Source organism: Danio rerio, chromosome 15, assembly GCF_049306965.1.
Source record: "Danio rerio strain Tuebingen ecotype United States chromosome 15, GRCz12tu, whole genome shotgun sequence".
NCBI classification, from domain to species: Eukaryota; Metazoa; Chordata; class Actinopteri; order Cypriniformes; family Danionidae; genus Danio; species Danio rerio.
In genome coordinates this window covers 22568931-22581328 of record NC_133190.1, presented here as the reverse complement: position 1 = coordinate 22581328, position 12398 = coordinate 22568931, and the positions used below count along the sequence as shown (strand labels likewise).

At 33.7% G+C, this 12398-nt stretch overlaps 1 protein-coding gene across 1 annotated transcript in view; it reads left to right on the top strand.

Moving 5' to 3' along the window:
- Positions 1-590: 590 nt before the first annotated feature.
- med13b (mediator complex subunit 13b) overlaps positions 591-12398 on the top strand; it is a 64436-nt gene continuing 52628 nt past the window's right edge. The window contains exons 1-3 of the mRNA NM_001083838.2: positions 591-1219; positions 5205-5439; positions 7605-7773. Coding sequence (NP_001077307.2) covers positions 1151-1219; positions 5205-5439; positions 7605-7773 — 473 coding nt within the window. The 5' untranslated portion in view covers positions 591-1150. The remainder of the gene's footprint in view (positions 1220-5204; positions 5440-7604; positions 7774-12398) is intronic.

Genomic DNA, 12398 nt, shown 5'->3' with positions numbered 1-12398 from the left:
TATGTGTTAACTTATTTCTAAGTAAGTTATTTTTTAGATTGAAAATGCAATATATATATTTATATATATATATATATATATATATATATATATATATATATATATATATATATATATATATATATATATATATATATATATATATATATATATATTGTTATTGCTATAATATATTGTAAGGTAAAAATAATTCATCCCTCTATATATATATATATATATATATATATATATATATATATATATATATATATATATATATATATATATATATATATATATATATATATATATATATATATATATATATAATCTTTTGTTTACCCAACACTGCTTTTAAGCATTAAATAAGTATACATGTTTGGTCAGCGTTAGACAGATCTATTTCCCTAAAAGGAGTGATTTGACAGCTCTGTTGGTGATGAGTCGACTCTTTTGGATCTTTGTGGAATCCAGCATCGACTCTTTCCTCTCGCGAGTCGCGGCGCTGCCAATCGCAGGCGAGTAGAGTAGAGTAGAGCAGCCTGGAGTCGAGTGTAGTGGAGTTGTGTCCCTGTGGCCGCCATTAAAGGATGCGACCAATGTATTCAAACAAACCAGTGAGACACAGCTGAGCGCTGCACGGCACAGCCTCTTTTAACTGCGCTTTTTAATCCACGACGCTACACTTTTTATCACCAACTTCTTCGCGAATGGCCGTCAACGACAGCCCGACAACGACCTGAAGAGGAGAGTGTGATTTTAGCGAGATTTACAGCTGAACTCTTCTGTCTTGAACTGTTTGTTGCTGCCTCGCTTAGCCAAGGCTAACATCCAGCTAGCCTGATGCTAGGCTAAGCTAAAGGGGGAGGGCTGAATTCACCTCCCTACCCCCTCGGACTGCTGTACTTGCATATTATTTAATGTAGCGAAATCCGCGGGGAGAACAGCATATCTCGCCGCGGATCATGGTAAAGTTTTTAGCGCATTTTTCTTGGTAACGTAAGCGAGTAACCTCTAGCGGAATAATAGCGGAGCTAAGCTAATTAGCTCGCTGGACGCGGAGCCGTCCTGCTGATTGTGTCCGAGACACGGAGACCCGGTCCAAAAGCCTCGATCGCATCATCTGTTCCTGGGATCTGAAAGAGAGGATGGCTCGCCGGACTGCGCTTTGATGATGAGTTCTTGTTTTGTACCCAACGGGGCGAGCCTGGAGGACTGCCACTCCAATCTATTCTGTCTGGTAAGAGATCAACTGACTGTGGGCCAGAAGCCATTTTTAGCCGGCCAGTCAATCAAACAGAGGCCTGTTGCTCTTTATACGAACTAAACACCCGCTTTATAAACGTATGTTAGGCGTTCAGGTGTGTTATGGTGTTGTGTAAACGGAGGTTTGCGTGTGGGATGCGGCTTTGTTGTGTTATTTGGGTCGTGTTTGCTAACGTTGGTAAACACTTGCTGAACTTACTGACTGGAACAAGTAGTTGGCATGAAGTATCTCTGAAGTGGAAAAACAGCTTCAGGGAAAGTGATGATGTACAACAGCAGCAGTGCAAAATCAAGACGCTGCAAGCATAACAATTGGTTATTTTGAGATTTCTTTCATAACCACTACTTTTCAGTGTTTATCTCGTCGCAAGTGTCTTTTAGTTCTCATCTACAAAACATTTTCCTCTTAGAAGGAGTCTGGATTTTTTAGTTCAGTAGCACTTGCAATGACTAAACTTTCCCAATTATATTCTTATCCTTTTTATAGCTTTGAGAGAGAGATTTATTTATATAGTCTATAGTAGCCAGATTTTTATATATATATATATATATATATATATATATATATATATATATTTCTTGGTTTGCTTATGGAGTGGTAAAAATATAAATTTGTAAATAAAATTATGACATAAAAGGTAAATATTTACGTGATGTTGTTTGCATGTTTTGATCATGTGTTTCATCACTTGTTTACAAGTCAAATTTAATTTGAAAAAGTGTTAATATTTTTTTACAAGAAAAATATAGTATTCACAATAACATGATTTAAAGCACAGATGCTCAATGTATGACCTGCGGGCCAAAGCTAACCTTTGATTTGGCCCACCATTCCATCTGAGAATGATAGAGAGGGTTGGGGCAATGCCATTATTAGAGATCCTCATTTTCTAATTTGATGAAGAGATGGACGATATTGCAATAAAATGATCACAACATGTCCGTGTCACATGCTTAGTCAGCTACATTTTAATAAAAATGTAGCGCTTCATAACAAAACTTCATACCATCCTTATTTTATCAATATTGACAGTGGTGTTCGGTCGATAAATAATAATTTTATCGCCCAGCCCTAATTTAACATAACTCTTTTTGTTTGTTTTATTGCTTGGCCTTTTTCAAGTAAACTGGAAATAAATGTTTAAATTAAATGTAAATGAATCTAAGTTTTTAAAATGTAAATACTGTCACACGATGAATAGAGGGCCATGAAGAATGCATCGGCGAGCAAATCAAGGCATAAACTAGTGTAACTCCATTCTTTTATAAATTAGATTTTTTTAGTTTTTACTGTAATAAGTTCATATATACAGTATAAACTGTACTAGTTAATATAAAGCAATGTTTTTTTTTTTTTTTTTCAAATATTGTTACATTAATTAGGAAATTACCCATGGCATCTATATTTACCTTTGGCCCACTAATAAAGTTTGGATTTCGACCCTTCATAAGAAAAAGTTTGGGCACCTCTGATTTACAGCAATATCAAGAAACTGAAATATGTACACATTTGCATCTTTGTGAGAAATTGTAACATGATTTCCCTTAGTTAAATAAGAATATTATTAGAACTAACATTTATTGTTGGACAAGCAAGTGATGTAAAAGTTCTGATTTTAAAAAGTATGTATTTGATCATATAGCACTGATGCATCACCAAAAAGAAGCAGGAATTTTAAGCTGACTTTGTTCAGATTTTTGTTTTAAAATGATTTCATACAAGTTCATTTATGCATATAAACTTTATTTGCACAACTCTGTCATTTCAGAATACTTGTAATGCAAAATCTGTCTTAATGTACTGTAATCTACTGTGTATGGCAATATCTGCTAGTTTAAGGATAGTTTGTTATTAAAGTGTAAACAGTTGAGGTATTGCCTGTCATTAGGTTGTTACATCCTGATTTAAACTGTCTATGAACTTAACAACAACAACAACAGATGATACTAGACAATTTAGCATAGTTTGTGCTCTGTTTTGTCTGTCATGAACTAAATACCTGCATTGGTTAAATAGTAAAGTAGGTTGAACTTTGCATGCATAATGTGCAAAAATGTACGACTCATTTTCCTATTTACACTTATGATGGTTTCTTCAATTCATAGTTGTAGATTAATCTGTGAACTAAGAATTCATGACAAGCTTCCTGTCAGTCTGCCTTTTTTTCACTTCCTCTTTGCACCAGGCTCTCATATTTGTATGGTCATATTGGATAAATTGCTAACATTTAATGTAACCAGGTCAGACTGTCAACTTGTTTGAAGTGACATTTTATGCAGATTAGTTATGTCATCTTGTCATTTGGGGTTTTAAAAAGATCATTAATTATTGATTTGATTTGATATTGAGATATTGCATTGTTATAAATGATTTATCAATGCACTTTATTATAACGTAAATTAAAATTCACACAACCTCATAATATTACCTTCCTTTCCAACCACCTGACTCATTCACTGTCACTTATTGATATCACAGCAATAGCACCCCAATGAGAGTGATCCATGGATTCAGTTAATTCATTCTCAATGGGCAAATTCATGTCTCAGACCAATTTTTTTTAGTTTCGCTAGGAAATAGGGCTGCACATTATATTGTTTTAGCAGTATAATATATATATATATATATATATATATATATATATATATATATATATATATATATATATATATATATATATATATATATATATGTATATATATGTATATATATGTATAATATATATATATATATATATATATATATATATATATATAAATGTATAATATATATATATATATATATATATATAAGATATAATATATAATATTGCAATGTCATCATTCGCTATAGTCACATCGCGACTGCAATGTTGAGTCTGGATTACAATTTATCTTTTTTTAATGTGTTTTTTTTGAGGCCTGTGACTCTGTGGGGGTTTTAAAAGCATTCAGGCATTTAAAAGTGTACTGTTTGGTTAATTTAACTGTGAATTTTATTTTATTGCTTTGTTTATCAAACGGAGACTATGCAGTATTATTTTATATTTGATTATTCAGTTACTGTATACCTGAATAAATTTCGACTCTTCGGAAAACAATAAAACACTGTTTGTTGCTTGTTAAATTGTATGCAGTCGCCTAAAGAATCATCCCAATCAATCTAAAATTATTATATTTTTACCAAACAGCTTTCCAACTAATCTAGTGAAATTGTATTCATATCGCAATATATATAGAAAATGATCTATTTTCAATAAAAAAAAATTGCAATGTGTAATTTTTCTAGGAAATAGTTGAAGAAATTATAGCAATTAATGTTTCAAGTTGAGTTTCATCATTAAACTCTTCCTTTTTTGTGTTATGTTTTCTTAAAATGCATTATTTTAACGTTATGAAATGTACAAAAACTAAAAGAAAAGAAAATTGTTCAAATTTATGAATATACTTATAATAGTGAACATGGAATTAAGACCTCATAGGTTACACAATGTGAAAAACAGACAGTATTGTAAAATCGGATGATAGAAAACTGAATTGCGCAGAATGTCACAAAACTGGTACATTTTAAGGAAGAAATAAGACGGTTGATTGGGCCATGTGAAATGTGGGTTAAATTGTATTATGACTCGAGTACAAGTAAATGATTAAAAACAGGAATTTTCAGAGACTTATCAATTGCCTGTTAGTAAGATTTTTTCCTGCGCATAATGCTGACAGCAAATTTCAAGTTTGCCTGTATGTTGATTCATTATGCTATACGGGCATGTTTAAATGGCGTCATCTTGCCTTAGTCACTTCTCTTGCTTGTCTACATTTATCAAAGTTGCACAATCCCACTCGGATTGCAATTTTGCCTGTGTTTTTGCACATGCATGTCTTTTACAAACATTAGAGAAGTTGTTGCTTTAACACTAGTTGCTGAGCCCTTCTACTTGATGGACTTTTCTAACACATTCTACCTCTCTCTCTGCCTTTAGGCTGACCTCACAGGGATCAAATGGAAGTGTTTTGTGTGGCAGGGCCCCACCTCGTCCCCCATCCTCTTCCCAGTGACGGAGGAGGACCCCATCCTGTGCAGCTTCAGCCGCTGCCTGAAGGCAGACGTGCTGAGCGTTTGGCGGAGACACCAGACTCCAGGTCGACGGGAGCTCTGGATCTTCTGGTGGGGGGATGACCCCAATTTTGCAGAGCTCGTCCACCATGACCTATCATGTAAGTCTGCTTTTTTGTTAAACTGATACTAATCATAATGTATATTGGAAAACGAATGTGTGTAGTGATCATGTTTTTGACATAGTTTTTGCCAGGGGTTAAACTGGACTCTCATTTCTCATTGCAAAATCAGTGGTTAGACTGGAGGTGTTTCCAGACATTAGTCATAGGCTGGTTATTGACATTGCAGTTGTTGAGGTTTGCTAACTGCATTAATTGAAATTGCGTCAATGCAAAAGTGTTAAAGGGTTTTACAAGACTTTATTTCTGTAGCTAGACTTTTTATATTTTCCTATAGAATTTATGGTGAAATCTGCATTAACATGCAAGGCCATGTTCAATAAATAAACAGTTGTTCTTGCATGTAAGATAGAAGTATGATTACTAAAGTTACCGTGACTATTTTTGTTGTGTGGCTTGGATGTCTTTTTTTTTTTTTTGTAAGATGACGTTATTCAGTCTGAGGAATACAGAACATCTGTTTCTCATCCACCTTTTATTGCTTTTAGAGCATGATCAATACATGGTCAATGGAGAGCTAAGTGGGGTTAATTTTCTGGTTCTTGGGAATATTTGTTCTCTTACAAAATCTTTGTTTCTTTTGAGAGGCCTGAACCAGAGCTAAATGCAGGGATTAACACTAAATCTAAATTTTGAGCTTGTTACAATCGCATGACCTATCAGATATTGCTGTTTTTAATAATGATAACTTGTCTGTCCTTGCAAATTTATGAGATGATAGTTTTTGTTTTCTAATGTTAAATTTAAACTTTTTTTTATCTATACAAATTATTATTTTTTTATTTCTGTTCATGTGAAAAGGTAAGACATGCCCATGAGAGCAAACCTTCCCTTTATATATATATTTCAAAACAAAACAACACCATTTATTCGAAATTGAAATCAACTCAAGACATCCTTGCTCACTGAATATGCTGGTTTCTGACTGTATATTTTTAATGGTGTATATTTTTTTCAAACATAATAAAAATGGCAAACAAACATCTAAACTAAATTCATTAGTAGGGCTGTACGATTAATCGAAAAAAGATCACTATCTCAATTTGACTCCCTATACGATTTTAATACAGCATCTATACAATTCAGCCAATTATATTTTCAAGTTCAAAAGAAAAGCATAGGCAGTCGCACAAGTCTTCACTGTGTTTTGTGTTGCTCAGCAACATGGATATGGTATAATTCACACAATGTCATTTCTGTTTTTATGTAATGACGTATTCAAGGCCGTCAAATCACACGTGAACTGACACATGGTTTGTTTACTACAAGGAGAACATGCGCCTGAACGATGTTTACTTTAGTGAACAGAACCTGCAAAGGCTGTGAATAACAAGTAATAAAGTTGTAAATGAACTTGTTGCACAGAGCGATTGTTTAGGTGCTGCGCGGGAAGTATGATTTGCATGTATATATATATATTTTTTTTTCTCAAAGTGACGGCAGCCATGACATGAACCGCACTTAGCAGTGAAAGTGACACCAAAACCATGTACATCATTACAATGAACATATCGCGTTTTAGAGTTCTGATTATGACAAGCATTTGATGTTTTTTATTTTATAGAAAACACAAATGTTGTTGTGTTGTGCATGAGAATAAATGTTTAACAGTGTCAGTATAACTACTCTAGTCTATATATAATATTGAATATAATGTAAGAGGGAATCTGATAATGATACATGTCTAATTTTACCAGTAAAAAAGGCAGACATATGTCTCAAACAAAATAATTCAGCTCCAGAATTATCAATATTTATATGTTATCACTTTCCTTTGCATAACAACCAGGACAAATTTAAAGTCTATTCAAGTCCACCATTGCAAGTTTATACAAAATTTAGTTCCCAACATTAATTTACCAACAGTAGATGTACACGTTGGCCTAATAATATTATTGTTTTTTAAATAATATGTTTGTGTAATAACAGTAATAATAGCCTACTCATATTAACCTTTATTTTACATCTACAGAATCGTGAGAGAATCGTGTTCTTGATATTAAGCAAATTGATTCTAATTTTAGCCAGAATCGTGCAGCAATAAACCCTTATTGTGTTTTCTGTTTTTGATTTTGTTTACAGCAGCAGTTAGGAATGTGCATATAAATGTAATCGAGTCCTGATCTGTTCTCTGTGTTGCACAGGTAATGAGGATGGTTCGTGGGAGAGCGGCTTGACCTACGAGTGCCGAACGCTGCTTTTCAAAGCCATCCATAACCTGCTGGAGCGCTGCCTCATGAACCGATCCTTCGTTCGCATCGGCAAGTGGTTCGTCAAACCCTACGAAAAGGATGAGAAGCCCATCAACAAGAGGTAAAATACTTGTTGTACAAATCGATGATTGAAACTGTGGATGCTGTGCCCCTTGTTTACGTTACGGCGGCAACCTGGTGTGTTTTCATGCCCAGCGATGCGGATGCATGCCGTAAGCTGCAGCATTTAACAGCATGATCCTCATTGTTTGTCACAGTAGACGAGTGACATCAGGCGGCTGGCATTCTTGTGTGAGGAAGAACCCCGTTCTGGAAGCCAGCGATTCTGACATGTAACCTCATGGGATTTCTTGTTTGTTTGCATCAGTTTTTTTTCCAGAGTGTGTCGTCATCTCTGTGAAGGATCTAAATTAAAGTATTCAGATAATGTAGGGAGGGGTGAAAGACGAGGTCCGTCTAATTGTGTGTCTGATTTGCATAGATGTCATTGGCACCCTCAGGGCAGAGGTGTTGTGGTGTGTGTGTCGGTGGGAGCATTGGCTTCCTGTAGAGTTCTGTGCATACAGTGAACTTGTGTCAGTTAGGGATGCAGAAGCTGGAAAGCATAGCTGCTTCCTCTGTCTAAGTTTTAATGAAGAGCTTACTCTTCTCACAAAACACTGACTATGCGGTTTCACACTAGGTAGGTCAACAGGAACCACCATTTCACTTTCACTTGTTCAGCTCTGCCTAAACTTGAAAAATTGTTAGAAAACTCTGTTAGAAATGTTAGAGTTCCTCCTATTAAGAATCAGTACTCATTTTCTGTTGCTTTTTTAGTTGTTGCTGAAGGGTTTGAATGCTGTTTTCTTGAGCACTCGATTTACACCCCACCATTCCAAAATGTGTGAATTCTAAGATTTTAAAAATTTTCTGTTTATCAAAACCATGTCAATTTCACTAATATAGGTAACAGTATTTTCGAGCATTCATTAACAAAGTGATGTCAATACTATAATATACATTAGTCAACAGTTGAAGTGGATCAAAAGAGCTTTTCAAAATTGTCCATAGAAAAGAATCTGCCCTGCAAGCATTCTTGTTTTTAAAAGATCTAAACATGGTCGTCTTGGCTAAAACAAAGCTAAGATTGGGCTGTCCGTAAAAATCTAAAATTAGACATCGAAGAATAGGCCAAACTAGACTAGTAATCAAATAAACAGAAACAAATGACTAGGCATATAAAGTCTGTCTATTTGATGACAAGTCTAGTTTTGGGCTATTTTTATTCGATTGTGATACGATGTGCTGCCGCTTTCCAGGTGCATCTAGTTAAAACATCTCAACTTCTCAGAATGCCTGGAGCGCACTGCAAGTCACGTGACAAGAACTGACCAATAAGCTTTATAATTTGTTTTGATTATACACATTTCAGTAGACTATAAACCTCTGACAAACACAGCACACCCAAGCACTGCAGTGCTTTTTAGTTTTCTCCATAAATAAAACTTGTATCAGAGCTGCAGCAATGAGCTGCAGTTTGTCATCCTGTGAGAAAACTGTTGATTGTCACAGAGCAACAACAAAAGAGCGTAAGTGCAAAGCTTGTTGAAAATGGTGAAGTGACATGCTCACGCTTTCCACATGCTTGTAGACGTAATATGTGAACGGCTCCTAATACACTAAAATTGATCAAAACCATATGGCTAGCATATACGATAAAATACTAATGTATTTTTCCATCATTGTAGTGAATTGTGTGTGTGTGTAGGCTGCTAGTCAGTTTGAGTTTTTGAAAGAATTTTTTTTTTTTACAATTTAAAAATACAATTTTATACTTTAATATTTTATTTTATGTATTAGGGCAGTTCAATTTCCTCCAACCATCAGAAATGTGCTGATTAGAATTTTTTTTTTCTAAATGTAAAGTTAAGAATTCCTATAAAATATTACTTTTTGTAATAAAGGTTCATGATTAATTGTGACCTTGATTCAAGCCCCTGTGCCATCCTTGACTCCAAATGGTGCAATTTGCATATGTTTATTAAACCTTTGATCACAGTCGTGCATTCCAATTTGGGATTGACCCAGAGGGAGTAGTCGTCAGTTATGGTGAAGAAATGGCTTCAGCCTTGAGTCTTGTCAGCCAGTATTGTTATTTTTATTCTTAGCTACAAACATAAGTGTTAGTATCTGAAATAAAAACGTAAAGCAATCAAAATCATTTTAAAAAAACTACTTCACACTTCAAGTGAACGTTTAAATTTAGATAACTCTGTTGTCTACCTAAATTCAAAAGCAGATTAAACAATCAAACCAAGTTTATTTACTTTTCTAATAATCATTAGATCAATCTGTTCTCAAACTAATCATTTGTTGTAGCAGTTCAAAAATATTTTTATTATCACTTTTGAATTTATTCATCATTACTGAATAAAAGTCCTATCAAACAGTGTAATGTTTTTTTGAATGGTAGTCTGTATAGGGCTCTGCATTAGCTTTGCAGCTCCATATCTTTGTTTGGGCATTGTAGTGGTTTTTCTGGTGTGTGACGCATTGACACTCCTAAGATCTCACCAGACTTGAGGAATGCAGAACATGAGGCTTCCTCATTTCTTTTCTCCTTTTTTTTTGCTCTCCTCCGTGCCTGGCACTGTACTAGGTGATGCTGTCGCTGTATTGCAGGCACTGTTGGCTTAAAGGCAGGAAGTTGTGGTTCTCTGGGATGGGTTTTTCTGAATGAGAATGGACTAAAGTGTTTAGGGATGCAAAGAGAAAACTCACACCGTAAATTTCTGGAAGAACATTTTAAATGGCATAAAATAGATTGTAATTGTCTAGTATAAAATGAATGTAGTGGAGCAAAACTAAAGTGAAGAGATTAAATTTGAATTAATGATGGCATAATTCTGTATATCCAGACCTAAATTGAGGTTGACAATTCACAGTGTAACAGAAGTAGAAAAATCTCTCTTTAGTTCTCTATCATTATGTATCCAGGTGAAAAAACATCTGTTGTGCATTGTTTTGAAAGATTTTATGTGAACTTGCAAAGTTGCAATCGAGTTTTAACTGACTAAAGGACTGGAAAAGTCAAGAACAATCATCAGCATAAAGACACAGTTGTGAAATGTTAATATTACTAATTAATATGAATAAGCATAAAATAATGAACACATGAATGGGGGAGATTAATGAATTTAGAAAATGGGGGGGAATTCATTTCATACCAACTTGTGAAGGATGATTACAGTGTATTAAAAAAGTCCTGTTGACAAATCCACCTATCAAAAAAAGTTGCTGTCACCATGGAAACAGAAATGGCGGCAGAAGAGCTCATAATCAACTGCCCACTCTCATGAGGCATGGCAGATGATGTTTTCCCACAGTATATAAAGACTCATTTTTGTGTTTTTCAAATAAACCTTTTCTGATATACTTTTTGTACTGTATATATTACTGATTAATAACCTATTGATTATATGATTTGTGCGATTAAAATAATTAATTCTTTTTTTTTCCTTTTAAATAAAATCCATATGGATAAAATAAATGAAAAAAAATCTGAACTAAAGTCCCGTTCATTCCAGGAATAACAATAGCAATATTATCATCCACAACAATTGGCAACATTAGCATTGATTATTGTGCAGTTTTGTGACTATAATAACTCAAGCTTTGTAAAACAGAATCATTTCGGTTTGGCTGTCAGTGTTCATTAACTGGAGAAGAGTCACTGTGAAAATGATTATACAGCTGTGAAAAAAAGTTAAAAGACCATTTAAAAAGTATTTTCGAAAAAGATAAAAGCCATAGTTGGCACATGGTGACCTTTGATCTGGCCCACCATTCCATCTGAGAAGAGAAGGAGAATGATGGGGAACGTTGGAAAGAATGCGTTTAATAGAGATCATCATTTTAAACTTAATGTTTATTATTTTTTTGTTTGTTTGTTTTATTGTTGAGATGCATAAAAGCAAACAGAAATTAAATGTTTCAATTAAAATTTGTAAATGTATCAGATTTTTACTAATACAAATACTGTTGAGGGATAGAGGACAATCCACAAAACATTGCATGCAACTAAAGCTTAATGTATTCCGCATTGAACTTTTTTTTGTTTTTACTGTATTAAGTTGATCTTATATAAATTCATTATTATTCTGCATTATTTCATTCATAAAGATATGTTTTAAAAAATTTTTATAATTCGGAAAATAGATTAGAAATTACTCTTAGCAACTTTAATGTAAATGCAGTTTGGTGTTTTTACAGCCCTCAATCAACTTTGGTTTTTTGCCCTTGATAAGAAAAACTTTCAGCACCCTTGATTTAAATGATAATATTTTGTATTGATTACTTTAAATTGTTATTAATAATTTGTTCAATAGCTATATATTGATATGAATACTGCAATTCTATAATGATTTTTTTGTATGCTTTGCACAGTGGGGTAAATAAGTATTCAACACATCACCATTTTTCTCAGAAAACATATTTCTGAAGGTGCTGTTGATTTGAAATTTTCACCAGATGTCGGTAACAACCAAAAAAATGCATATATGCAGAGAAAACTATAATGGTTTACAAATTACATTGTGTAATAAAATGAAATGACGAAGGAAAAAGTTGTAGAAAGTAGGGCTGGGCGATATTGCAAAAATAAAATATCATGATGTCATGCATCATGTTATTCGATATTGATAATTATTGAATACTTTTTAACAATACATTTAGGCATATTTA